General features: G+C 36.7%; 2 protein-coding genes across 4 annotated transcripts in view; one reads left to right on the plus strand and one right to left on the minus strand.

Annotated features, from left to right (window-relative positions):
• Positions 1-15,000, minus strand: part of vav3 (vav guanine nucleotide exchange factor 3) — a 178,463-nt gene that overhangs the window by 103,780 nt on the left and 59,683 nt on the right. The window lies entirely within an intron of this gene.
• LOC141380730 (uncharacterized) overlaps positions 9,333-15,000 on the plus strand; it is a 5,958-nt gene continuing 290 nt past the window's right edge. The window contains exons 1-2 of the mRNA XM_073940905.1: positions 9,333-12,779; positions 12,861-15,000. The exon at positions 12,861-15,000 is cut by the window's right edge and continues 290 nt beyond it. Coding sequence (XP_073797006.1) covers positions 12,332-12,779; positions 12,861-15,000 — 2,588 coding nt within the window. The 5' untranslated portion in view covers positions 9,333-12,331. The remainder of the gene's footprint in view (positions 12,780-12,860) is intronic.

The raw sequence follows: 15,000 nt of genomic DNA on the forward strand, positions 1-15,000 counted from the left end.
CTGCTTTAGAATTTTCATTTGAAGAGCAGGTCAGTTTATAAAAAATGTAATTTGAATACAGAAGGAACCTCAAGATCCAAACAGGAAATGGTCCAGAATAGATTTAATAAATGTTATATTTATTATAAATAATTTCCACAAAACCTTTAAACACAAAAAACAGTAAACACAAAATCCATGAAACTCTCTTGCATGTCTAAAAGCAGTTCTCATTGGGTATAACAAGCTTCCACATGACTCTTCCATGTCTGCATACACATTTAGTTAAGTACAATAGCAAATAATATTAAACGGTTAGTTCACCCCAAAATGAAGATTCTGTTATTAATTCCTCTCCTTCATATTTTTTCAATCCCTTGCTGTCTATGGAGGATGAGGAGTTCTTGCACTTCATCTAAGTTATCTTCCTTTGAGTCTGAAGATGAATGAAGGTCTCAGGGGATTAGAGTGAGATGAGGGCAAGTAATTAATAATATAATGTACATTTTTGGGTAAACTCTTAAAACCCACCAGTATGTTCTATTTCTGTTTCTGTCATATTTTAACTATTTGAAAAAAACCATTAAAAATATTTTAAAATATATTAATAAAGAACTGAACCCCACAAATGCAAAGAGACCTTCATCATATAACCAAGCCACCAAAACTCCAAATAGACATCATTTGTTAAGCATTAACTCGACTTTAATAGTAAGCAGTTTATAAACACAGCTAGATGCTCTATTGTTGACTTATAAGCATGTGTAATGTGCTCAATTTTTGTGTTTTCATACTTTGTTTATAATTCATTTTTCATTACTAAATGAAGTATTGCATTATTTACAAACTGTCTAAGAATAATTGGTGTTTTTTAGGATCATTAAGAATGAGTAAATAAATGATTAAAAAACTATATAAATGAACATTTATACATTTACTATTCAGGCATATAATCAGGGCTAAAAAAAAAAGAAAAAAAAAAAAGAAAATCCAATCGGTTCACTCTAAGCAGAATTTATATTTTTTCGGTTCTGTTCTTGCGTTGCTTAATAGACAAATATTCCGAAAACAGTTTTCTAGAGAGAAAAAAAAAAAAAAAAAACTTTATTTAATTACAAAGTATTGCAGGGCTCTAGAGTGCTCTGTTTTTTTAATGGTGCAACTAAAAAAATCTATACGAGGGGTAAGATTAAATGAATTTTCAATAAGTATCATTAAAGACATATTTATAATATGAACTTGCTTTTGGTTATTGATTGACACGCTGTTTAAAGGTGCTACACACAGCCCCACTCCTTGGTATCGAGCGCAGGCCCGGCGCTACATTTAGATGTTGTATAATATGAAATAGCAGTAAAATTATAAAAATTGTTATGAAATAGTTTTTCAGTTATGTAGCCTAATAAAAATATTTAGTACACTGCACAGTGCAATTATTATTTAAATTTATTATATCCATTATTATTAATATTAGTAAAATCTTTTTAAAAAATTTACTTTAGGCTATACTGCTATTTGCTCATGCAAAATTAAACACCAGAAAATATATCGTAGGCCTATATTAAGAGCTAAATTACAGTTAGCATCATAATTAGTTCAATTATGTGCTGTAGGCTATTGATTGACCAACACCCCCTGTATACAGTTTACCCACTGCAGGTCTACAGTTCTGATGTGTATTTTGAATTACTTGTTTTAAATGACAGTAAGACATGCTATATTTAGTTTTTATAGTAAAATATACATTATAATCCAGTACAATGTAAAATAATATTTATTAATGGCCTTTTGGCAGCGTATAGCCGTTAAGCTTATAGTCTAAGCATGTCATTTTATTATTATTAACATAAACTACAAACATCCTTATGATTTTATTTCGTTTCTGTATATTTTTATCAAACGAAAAATGCAATGAGTTATACTTTGGTTTTAATTTTATTAGAAATTTAATAGCCGTTTAGGCAACACTACTTCTACATGTCATTGGCTCTGATTGCGTTTTTTACAGATAACCTATTTACAAAGATTTTTATTAAACAAGTGCCCAACCACAAGATATTTTTGTAGGTGTAAAAATCTAAAAAGTATCATTATCATATTCTTGCCTTATTCATCTTTAATATAAATGTTAAATTTAACACATTCATTGATTAAACTAGGGATGCTAACGATCACTTGATTGATTTATTGTCGGTAACCCTTTAAAACCGATAGAACTTATCGATGACCGATTAAGCATGGGCATTTAATAAGTTATGCTTTGCTCTTTGAGATGCGTTCACGATTTCACACATTACATAATCAAGTGTGCGCAGTTTAGGCTACGTTACCCTATGGAGTCGTGCACTCTCTTGACTTTGCATATTGGTTATGCACATATTGGTCATACCTGTTATGCTCAGATCTCGTTTATCCACTGGTGCTGCCATTAATCCGCTGGTCAAGTAATCAAAAAGTAGGCTACATGACGTTTAATTATGGGCAGGTTATTAAGACCAAACATTGGTTGTGCAAACTGTATTACGTTCTCTAAAATTTTAAAGTGTTTTAAGCTACATTATTTTTTTATAGACTGGCATAGGCCTAAATACGCATCACGGCCAGACATTTATAGTTTATATAAAAACGAGCGTCACCGTTGCATTTGTTCACATGCTTTAAATGAATGCTTTTTGTCTCCCAAATTCATATAATAAAAAGAATGATAAAATAACATTATTAATCGTTTAACTGTAAACATTTCTGTTCAGAACGATTAAAGTTGATCTTTTTTTTTCGGTTTTCGTTTCTGTTCCTGAAAAATGTCATTTGATTCTGTTTTTCATTTCTGTTCCTTGAACCGGTTTGGAGCCCTGCATATAATATGTTTTTCTGCATGTTAAATAATGCTTTATGAACTCAACATGCAGTTTTGTGATCTAATCTAAAGTGAGGAATATTGATGCTTTATAAATCCCTTATAAATGACAATTAAAGGCTCAGAATCATTCATTTATTCATTTATTTTCATTTTGGTTTTCTCTCTTTATTAATCCGGGGTCGCAACAGCGGATTGAACCACCAACTTATCCAGCACGTTTATATGCAGCGGATGCCCTTCCAGCTGCAACCCATCCCTGAGACACATCCATACACATACACACTCATTCACGCTCATTTACTACGGACCATTTTAGGCTACCCAATTCACCTGTACCGCATGTAGGAGCACCCACACCAACACAGGGAGAACATGCAAACTTTACACAGAAACGCCAACTGACCCAGCCAGGGCTCGAACCAGCGACCTTTTTGCTGTGAGGTGACAGCACTACCTACTGCGCCACTGCGTTGCCAGGCTCAGTATCAAATAAACAATAAGTATTTGCAATCGTACCTAAACAAATACAATTACTGTAAATTTTAAACATTGCTGAATAACAGGAGTGTCGAAATACAACATCATTTGATAAAACAACAATATAATAATTTAACAATACATTACGTGTAAAGCAATTTTATATTTAGACAAGATTGCAATGATTTACTTTTCATTTGATACAGTTTCATTTGAGCATCTTGTAATAAGTAGAAATTAATAGTCATTTTTTTCCTGTATATAATGTAACTGAGCCTTATATTGTCATTTATAATGGATTTATAAAGCATGAATAGTCCTCGCTTTAGATTAGATCACAAAACTGCATGAAGTTGAGTTCATAAAGCATTTATTAACATACTAAACAACTTATTATATGCCTGAATAATAAGAATTATCAATGTTATTTTTAATAGTTTATTAATCATTTACTTGCACATTCTGAATTATCTAAAAAAAAACACAAACTACTTTTAAATATCTGGTTTGTTAATGATGTATTTTTCATTACTAAATTAAGTATTGCATTATTTACCAAGTATGAAAACAATCATTAAGCACATTATAATTGTGCTTATAAGTCAATAATATTTGTAATTTATATTTATAAATATAATTTATAAACTGCTTACTTATGTCTATTAATGTAGCGTTAATGCTTAACAAACGTTCAACTAACTATTTGCTAATGTTTCATAAATAATTCATTGTGTGCAGTTATTATAGTGTTACCCAACATTTATATATCTTATTAATCAGGCATATAGTAATGGTTACTCTTTCTAATAATAAATGCTTTATGAACTCAACTTCATGCAGTTTTGTGAGCTAATGTAAAGTGAGGACTATTGATGCTTTATAAATCCCTTATAAATGAAAATTAAAATCTCAGCTATATTCTAAACAGAAAAAATAAATAAATTAAAAGGCAGAGTGATTTATAGCTTTATATATATATGGTGAAGCAGTGGCGCGGTAGGTAGTGCTGTCGCCTCACAGCAAGAAGGTCGCTGGGTCACTGGTTTGAACCTCGGCTCAGTTGGCATTTCTGTGAGAAGTTTGCATGTTCTCCCTGCATTCGTGTGGGTTTCCTCCGGGTGCAAAGGCACAGTCCAAAGACATGCTAAAGGTGAATTGGGAAGGCTAAATTGTCCCTAGTGTATGAGTGTGACAGGCCCATATGACAGGCTGGCCGGAAGGTGTAAAAAAAGTCTTTATCATATGGACAAGTCTAAAACTGGAGGACTTGTTCCAAAAAGAGCCGACCCCGCAATCATACGGGACTAAGGCCAAAGAAGAGATATATATATATATTTTTTTTTTCATTAATTTCAAGATACACAAATGAAACTATCTAATGAAAAATAAATATTAGCAATCTTATCAAAATATAAAATTACTGTACAGTGCAAACATCACAGAAACACTGAAATGAATATTGCCATATTGTTAATTGTGTTGTTTTGAAATGATGTTGTATTTTTATTTTGTAATGTTTAGACTTTACAGAATTTTTTTTAATAAGATTGCAAAGATTTATTGTTCATTAGATACTGAGCCTTAAATTGTCATTTATAAGGGATTTATCAACTATAAACAGTCCTTAGGTCACAAAACTGCATGAAGTTGTGTTATTATAGCATTTACTAACACACATGGTTACAATTACTATATGCCTGAATATAACATGTATAAATGTTCATTTGAATAGTTTATTAATCATTTAATAACTCATTCTGAATTATCTTAAAAACCACCAACTACTCTTATATACAAATAGTTTGTAAATAATGCAGTACATAATGAAGTAATGAAAAATGAATGAGTAACAAAGCATGAAAATACAATTAAGTCAAGTCAAGAATACAGCGTTTGAAGCTGTATTTATAAACTGCTTCCTAAAGTCTATTAATGTAGAGTTAGTGCTAAACTAATGATGTATAGTGTATACTTACTATAAAAGTGTTATTCAGATTTTTTATCTAAAGAGCCGAGATTCAGTTTTTAATATAAAAATCCAAAGCTGATCTCTGGTTTTTAGAGCCAATGGTTCAGCTTTCACCACAGCATGTACTTCCTGTTTGCTCCAGGATCTTCTCTTTATGGGACGTATGGGTGGTTAAAATATAAAAAAGTGGTTTTAGTTGCATAAATGTTCAGTCATTTTTACAACATGTGCTGTTATGTTAGTTTAATATTGTGATAGAAATTGCTAGAAAAATATGTCTTGCCTATTATTAAAAATACTTAAGATGGAGATGGATTAAAAAATACTTCCTAATAACTCCAAAACTGGTTAATGTGGTTACACTTTATTCCATAGTCCAGTTTAGACATTCTTCTAACTATGCGTAACTCTGCAACTACGTTAATTATCTCACCGTAAAGTATTATGTATTAGAGTATTTGCATACTGTTAGAATGTTCAATAAGACTAACGCTCATCTGATGAAGTGTTTTTTTTTTGTGTGTGGTGGTGAATTGCATTATGGGATGTTGATCTCTGCTCTGTGCACTTTTGATGTTGAAAATTCAACTCTACAGTTTAACAAAGTGACTTTTACTGACATTTTAGTAGTTTGAAATAATATAATGTATAAGAAATAATATATAGCGATAAATAAGTCTTTAGAATAACAGAAAATGTACTGGCAGTTTATTACAAGGTTTCTGTAGCATAATATACAACAACAACCCAAACAAAAAGTCACTTTTTTTTACTTTTTAAGATTAAAAGTTGTTGGAAGAAAGATCAAGATCCCATAATGCAATTCAAAAGTCAAACAAACAGATTTCATAAAAACATGAATCACAAATTATGAAAAACTGCTAATTTAATTATTATTACTTATTTTTATTAATTTTAGAGTGTAGAGTATTAGCTGACAGTTAAGGTTACCTCAATAAAACTGACTCTCATTGGTCTCAGTAAATAGTACAGCAGACTGTTAGGTTACGCTCAAAATTAGTACAATATGACTAACTCTTAAATAAATTTAGTAGAGTATTAGCAGTGTTGATTCTAACAGACAGTCTATTGGCTGTTAGTTGACAAGTAGTTGCAGTTACTTGTAGTTAGTAGTAGTAGTAGATTATCAAAATAAAGTGTAACCAGATATGCAATTAGTATATTTTTCCAAAATATTTAGCAATATTGTTTAACTAACATGAAATGAGACATCAAGTGCGACTGTACTGAAATCATCATGGAAGTAATGTGCTTCTGTCCTGTTTTACCCTACATGTTATGTAAATGAGCTTGTGCATTTGGACTTGTACAATAACACAAGTCAGTCACAAATTAACTTTAATGATCATACCTCTTTTTTGTGAATGCTGGGTCTGCATCACTATCTTCACAGACACTGTACCATGGTGATGATACTTGAGGGGACTCTGAAAGTAAAAATCAAGTCTGAGAGTTGACTTCTCTGCATAAAGCTTACCAAAATATTTATTTGATTTTGTGTTGTTCTTTTTAATGGGTAAAATCGTGTGATGGTAGCTTAAATATAGTTTTCAAACATAGCACATACATATCATGATAAAAATTAACATTCTGAAAAAAGAAAAATTCTGATCAGAAAAATAAATAATATTTTTACCTTTTAGACTGGACTTCACCTCCTCCAAAATCATGATCCACTGTAACTTTCTCTGAATGTAAAAACCCACACAAAAATACATCATTTAAAACAATATGATATATGTTTGCAAATACAAATGTGTATATAACATCCAGAAAATCTGGCACTGTACTACATGTTTGTGTGTAAACCCACGATTTGATCAAGATTCCACCCTTTAAAATCTGCCGAGCGTCTGTTTTCAAGTCCCAGAAAAACTGAGGTGTGGGAACAGAGCAGTTCTCTTCTGCAGTCATACAGTCATAACACACACATACATATGAAGAGTTTGGTTGCAAAATGCGATAAACGGCATTTTTTGACATTTGGATTTTATTATTGGAAATCACTGTTCAGATATACCTTAATCTATGTGTGAATTGCTGCCATTAATAACATTTAAGAATGCACATTTTAGGCCAAGTACAAAACGTTTTTTTTTTTCACAAAACGCAATTTCCGTCAGACCAGTTTCTTTACAAAGTGCGATATAACAGTTAGAGAACGTTCAGGATGCGGCGCGAGCTTAGCATCCCCTGGGAAGAGAGTCATCGCCGGTGAAGTGCTCAGAGTTTGCTCATTGATTTAGCGATAGAAGATGAAGTCTTCCACTTCACAAAAATTTATAAAAAGGCCACAAAAGTGGACCAGAATAAGATACTTTTGCGTCAACAATACACAAATGCAGCAGGGAACGAGTCTCCGCTGATGTCAAGAGAAGGCCTAGGAGCGCCTTTTTTCCTACTCCCCATCACAAGATACCTGTCTGCAAGGCGACATTTCTAAGTGTCCTTTATAAGTTTATTTTTTAAATAATTTCTTACATGTAGCTGAGTAGCCTATCTGAAGATTTATTTATGCGGTTGCCCCTTATATTTATAATTAATTCTTGTTGTTGTTGATTTATTACAAAGGAACTTAAAGGGCACATGTTGTTATGGAGAAAACGGTTTAGCTTTTTCACAACCAAATAAATAAGCTATTATTATTATTATTACAGTGAAATAATTCATTAAATATGACATAGCGAGGCAAGTTTGTGTCACAGACTCAGCTCCGCCCGCTCTAATCATACAGGTTTGGTTTTCTGCAGCGGTGTGGAAGGAGCCGCCCTCCACTCTTTCTGTACCAAGCTAAAGGTCATTTATCTAACTAACTTAATCTTACTTATCAAACAAAACATTGATTCACTAGCTTTTGGTAATGGTATTAATGTAGTATAATATAGCCTAAGGTGGATGTAGCGTTTTGCAAAAAAAAAAATAAAATAAAGTCATGTTATGTTGTGTACATTCTGGCCAAATCTAACTTAGAATCTTATTATTATTAATCAATCTTTGCATATATTATTCCATATATTTATGGTGTATAGTTTTTTTTTAACCAATTTAAGATGTTTGACAATGTGGGTTGGATTAATATGTAGCATTTTGGCATGTTTTTTTTACTTAATTATAGACATAAAATTAAATAAAAAATATCCTGGATTTGAAAATATTGTGTTCCTGGCCTTCACTGAGCTCAAGTTATAGTTTAATGTACAAAAATTGTGAATGAACTTGACTGTTAATGTCATGAAAAATAATGTCAAAATAACCAACATTTTTTTAAATGGATATATCTCGTTCTGCAATGAAACTCTTCATATACAGTTGAAGTCAGAATTATTAGCCCCCCTGAATTATTAGACAGCTTGTTTATTATTTCCCCAATTTCTGTTTAACGGAGAGAAGATTTTTTTCAACACATTTCTAAACATAATAGTTTTAATAACTATTTCTAATAATCATTTCTAATAATGGACTTATTTAATCTTTGCCATGACGACAGTAAATAATATTAGACTAGATATTCTTTAAGACACTTCTATACAGCTTAAAGTGAAATTTAAAGGCTTAACTAGGGTAATTAGGTTAACTAGGCAGGTTAGGGTAATTAGTCAAGTTATTGTATAATGATGGTTTGTTCTGTAGATTATCGAGAAAAAAATATAGCTTAAAGAGGCTAATAATTTTGTCCCTTAAATGGTGTTTAAAAAAATGTAAACTGTTTTTATTCTAGTCAAAATAAAACAAATAAGACTTTTTCCAGAAGAAAAAAATATTATCAGACATAGACAGCAGTACTCAAGGTTCGCGGTCTCCACTATGTCAGGCCTTACTGTGTGTGTATTGAGGACTAAGTGTGTTTAACAGCTTCTCTAACATGCCTCTGGTCCCCACAATGTCAGTGCATATGTTCACCAATTAGGACACACACTCTGTTTCATTTCTATATTTTGATTAAGTTAAATAATTACAATTAAATACACCACTACTACAACAACAACTACTATTACTACTACAACTAATAATAATAATAATAATAATAGGAGAAGCACTTTAGCAGCATCTAGAACAGCAGCCTGTAAGTACATTTAAGATTTGTTTCAGTTGTTGTGTATGGTTTGAGGACTTGTTTCCAGCTGTTTGTGTAAAGTTGTAGGACATTTAAACTTGCTTTCAGTTGTGTATAATACTAGAAGTTGTTTAGCCACTGTTTCCTTGGTTACTATAAGAGCTTGTGTAGCGAACGCAGACGCGGTTCGCGGTTCGCGTCGTCCGCCTCGGTTTCGGCCCTTGTTTTGACTCGGGAGGCGTGTCCAAACGCCAGGTAACCACTATATAGTGAGCACGGTAGCATTAGTCGGCAGGAGAAGCACTTTAGCAGCATCTAGAACAGCAGCCTGTAAGTACATTTAAGATTTGTTTCAGTTGTTGTGTATGGTTTGAGGACTTGTTTCCAGCTGTTTGTGTAAAGTTGTAGGACATTTAAACTTGCTTTCAGTTGTGTATAATACTAGAAGTTGTTTAGCCACTGTTTCCTTGGTTACTATAAGAGCTTGTGTAGCGAACGCAGACGCGGTTCGCGTCGTCCGCCTCGGTTTCGGCCCTTGTTTTGACTCGGGAGGCGTGTCCAAACGCCAGGTAACCACTATATAGTGAGCACGGTAGCCTTAGTCGGCAGGAGAAGCACTTTAGCAGCATCTAGAACAGCAGCCTGTAAGTACATTTAAGATTTGTTTCAGTTGTTGTGTATGGTTTGAGGACTTGTTTCCAGCTGTTTGTGTAAAGTTGTAGGACATTTAAACTTGCTTTCAGTTGTGTATAATACTAGAAGTTGTTTAGCCACTGTTTCCTTGGTTACTATAAGAGCTTGTGTAGCGAACGCAGACGCGGTTCGCGTCGTCCGCCTCAGTTTCGGCCCTTGTTTTGACTCGGGAGGCGTGTCCAAACGCCAGGTAACCACTATATAGTGAGCACGGTAGCATTAGTCGGCAGGAGAAGCACTTTAGCAGCATCTAGAACAGCAGCCTGTAAGTACATTTAAGATTTGTTTCAGTTGTTGTGTATGGTTTGAGGACTTGTTTCCAGCTGTTTGTGTAAAGTTGTAGGACATTTAAACTTGCTTTCAGTTGTGTATAATACTAGAAGTTGTTTAGCCACTGTTTCCTTGGTTACTATAAGAGCTTGTGTAGCGAACGCAGACGCTGTTCGCGTCGTCCGCCTCGGTTTCGGCCCTTGTTTTGACTCGGGAGGCGTGTCCAAACGCCAGGTAACCACTATATAGTGAGCACGGTAGCATTAGTCGGCAGGAGAAGCACTTTAGCAGCATCTAGAACAGCAGCCTGTAAGTACATTTAAGATTTGTTTCAGTTGTTGTGTATGGTTTGAGGACTTGTTTCCAGCTGTTTGTGTAAAGTTGTAGGACATTTAAACTTGCTTTCAGTTGTGTATAATACTAGAAGTTGTTTAGCCACTGTTTCCTTGGTTACTATAAGAGCTTGTGTAGCGAACGCAGACGCGGTTCGCGTCGTCCGCCTCAGTTTCGGCCCTTGTTTTGACTCGGGAGGCGTGTCCAAACGCCAGGTAACCACTATATAGTGAGCACGGTAGCATTAGTCGGCAGGAGAAGCACTTTAGCAGCATCTAGAACAGCAGCCTGTAAGTACATTTAAGATTTGTTTCAGTTGTTGTGTATGGTTTGAGGACTTGTTTCCAGCTGTTTGTGTAAAGTTGTAGGACATTTAAACTTGCTTTCAGTTGTGTATAATACTAGAAGTTGTTTAGCCACTGTTTCCTTGGTTACTATAAGAGCTTGTGTAGCGAACGCAGACGCGGTTCGCGTCGTCCGCCTCGGTTTCGGCCCTTGTTTTGACTCGGGAGGCGTGTCCAAACGCCAGGTAACCACTATATAGTGAGCACGGTAGCATTAGTCGGCAGGAGAAGCACTTTAGCAGCATCTAGAACAGCAGCCTGTAAGTACATTTAAGATTTGTTTCAGTTGTTGTGTATGGTTTGAGGACTTGTTTCCAGCTGTTTGTGTAAAGTTGTAGGACATTTAAACTTGCTTTCAGTTGTGTATAATACTAGAAGTTGTTTAGCCACTGTTTCCTTGGTTACTATAAGAGCTTGTGTAGCGAACGCAGACGCGGTTCGCGTCGTCCGCCTCAGTTTCGGCCCTTGTTTTGACTCGGGAGGCGTGTCCAAACGCCAGGTAACCACTATATAGTGAGCACGGTAGCATTAGTCGGCAGGAGAAGCACTTTAGCAGCATCTAGAACAGCAGCCTGTAAGTACATTTAAGATTTGTTTCAGTTGTTGTGTATGGTTTGAGGACTTGTTTCCAGCTGTTTGTGTAAAGTTGTAGGACATTTAAACTTGCTTTCAGTTGTGTATAATACTAGAAGTTGTTTAGCCACTGTTTCCTTGGTTACTATAAGAGCTTGTGTAGCGAACGCAGACGCGGTTCGCGTCGTCCGCCTCGGTTTCGGCCCTTGTTTTGACTCGGGAGGCGTGTCCAAACGCCAGGTAACCACTATATAGTGAGCACGGTAGCATTAGTCGGCAGGAGAAGCACTTTAGCAGCATCTAGAACAGCAGCCTGTAAGTACATTTAAGATTTGTTTCAGTTGTTGTGTATGGTTTGAGGACTTGTTTCCAGCTGTTTGTGTAAAGTTGTAGGACATTTAAACTTGCTTTCAGTTGTGTATAATACTAGAAGTTGTTTAGCCACTGTTTCCTTGGTTACTATAAGAGCTTGTGTAGCGAACGCAGACGCGGTTCGCGTCGTCCGCCTCAGTTTCGGCCCTTGTTTTGACTCTCGAGGCGTGTCCAGCTGAATTCAATCAGCTAGTGCTTTGGGGTTATATAAACAACTAGTTCACCGCGGCAGCGGTCGCGGCAGCCTCGTGTGAAGACCGACGAGGGTAAAGACCATCGACTCTACCTGCGCGACTCCACCGAGCAAAGACACCGACAAAGCACTTGAGTACTTTACTGTATTGTTTTACTTTACACTTATTTTTTGTTGTCAGTGCACTTTTATTATGTGTTTTCTAATTCCTGTTGTTACTAACACTCGCAAAACACGGGAGGTGCGCTGCAGGCGTAATCCTCACAACCTTCGTTCAATACATGTATCTACTATTTCACAACTCTCTCTCTCCGTGGGCCTCTGGAATTGTCAATCAGCTGTTAACAAGGCTGATTTTATTACCTCCATAGCTACATATTCTGACTATAATCTCATGGCTCTAACTGAGACCTGGTTGAGGCCGGAGGACACTGCTACACATGCTACTCTTTCTGCTAATTTCTCTTTTTCCCACACTCCTCGTCAGACAGGGAGAGGGGGTGGGACTGGACTACTAATTTCCAAAGAATGGAAATTTACTCTGATACCGTCCCTGCCAACAATCAGCTCCTTTGAATTCCATGCAGTCACCATTATCCACCCCTTCTACATAAATGTGGTTGTCATCTACCGCCCACCAGGTAAATTAGGTCACTTCCTAGATGAACTGGATGTTCTTCTCTCATCTTTTTTTAATTTTGCCACTCCCTTATTGGTGCTAGGTGACTTCAACATTTACGTTGACAAACCGCAAGCTGCAGACTTTCAGACTCTGCTTGCCTCTTTTGACCTAAAAAGAGCACCTACTTCTGCTACCCACAAATCGGGTAATCAGCTAGACCTTATTTACACACGACACTGCTTCACTGATCAAACAATAGTAACTCCACTACAAATATCTGATCATTTCCTTCTGTCTCTCAACATCCACATTACTCCTGAGCCGCCACACACTCCAACACTGGTTACCTTTCGCAGAAACCTACGATCTCTCTCACCCAATAGACTATCCACCATTGTTTCAGACTCTCTTCCTCCATCTCGCAAACTCACTGCACTTGATTCGAACAGTGCCACTAATACACTCTGCTCCACACTAGCATCATGTCTAGACCGATTATGTCCTCTTGCATCCAGGCCAGCCCGTGCCAGTCCTCCTGCACCCTGGCTCTCGGATGCTCTCCGTGAGCATCGCTCAAAACTTCGGGCTGCAGAGAGAATTTGGCGGAAAACTAAAAATCCTGCACATCTCTTAACATACCAAACTCTTCTGTCCTCTTTCTCAGCTGAGGTTACTTCTGCAAAGCAGACGTATTACCGTCTGAAAATCAACAATGCCACTAATCCTCGCCTACTTTTTAAAACATTTTCCTCCCTCCTCTATCCTCCTCCTCCACCCGCATCCTCCACACTTACTACTGATGACTTTGCTACATTCTTCTGCACCAAAACTGCAAAAATCAGTGCTCAATTTGCTGCACCTACAACAAACACGCAAGATACAACACCAACACCACACACACTCACCTCTTTTTCTCAGCTCTCTGAGTCTGAGGTGTCCAAACTTGTGCTATCTAGCCATGCAACCACCTGTCCACTCGATCCCATTCCCTCTCATCTCTTGCAAGCCATCTCTCCTGCAGTCATACCAACACTGACTCACATAATTAACACATCTCTTGACTCTGGTTTATTCCCCACTACATTTAAGCAGGCTAGGGTAACCCCACTGCTAAAGAAACCCAACCTGGACCATACGCTACTTGAAAACTACAGACCAGTATCCCTGCTTCCATTCATGGCCAAGATTCTGGAGAAAGTAGTGTTCAATCAAGTCCTGGACTTTCTTACTCAAAACAATCTCATGGACAACAAGCAATCCGGCTTTAAGAAAGGCCACTCAACTGAGACTGCCCTGCTCTCGGTCGTGGAGGATCTCAGACTGGCTAAAGCAGACTCTAAATCATCAGTCCTCATTTTGCTGGACTTGTCAGCTGCTTTTGACACTGTCAACCACCAGATCCTGCTATCTACGCTTGAGTCACTGGGCGTTGCGGGCACTGTTATACAATGGTTTAGATCTTATCTCTCTGACAGGTCATTCAGGGTGTCTTGGAGGGGAGAGGTGTCCAACCTACAGCATCTAAACACTGGGGTACCTCAAGGCTCTGTTCTTGGGCCACTTCTCTTCTCCATCTACACATCATCTCTAGGACCAGTCATCCAGAGACATGGATTCTCCTACCACTGCTATGCTGATGACACCCAGCTATACCTCTCTTTTCATCCTGATGATCCCTCGGTTCCAGCTCGTATCTCAGCCTGCCTGTTGGATATTTCACACTGGATGAAAGATCATCATCTTCAGCTGAACCTCGCAAAAACGGAAATGCTTGTAGTTTCTGCCAACCCGACTCTACACCATAACTTTTCAATCCAGATGGATGGGGCAACCATTACTGCATCCAAAATGGTGAAAAGCCTTGGAGTAACGATTGATGACCAACTAAACTTCTCTGACCACATTTCTAGAACTGCTCGATCGTGCAGATTTGCACTCTATAACATCAGAAAGATCCGACCCTTCTTATCTGAACATGCAGCTCAACTCCTTGTTCAAGCTCTTGTTCTCTCCAAACTGGATTACTGCAACTCTCTACTAGCTGGGCTTCCAGCTAACTCTATCAAGCCTCTTCAACTGCTCCAGAATGCAGCAGCACGAGTTGTCTTCAATGAACCTAAACGAGCACATGTCACTCCGCTGCTAGTCCGTTTGCACTGGCTGCCAGTTGCTGCTCGCATCAAATTCAAAACTCTGATGTTTGCCTACAAAGTGACTTCTGGCCTAGCACCTTTTTATCT

This window comes from Danio rerio, chromosome 24 (assembly GCF_049306965.1).
Source record: "Danio rerio strain Tuebingen ecotype United States chromosome 24, GRCz12tu, whole genome shotgun sequence".
Classification (NCBI taxonomy): Eukaryota; Metazoa; Chordata; class Actinopteri; order Cypriniformes; family Danionidae; genus Danio; species Danio rerio.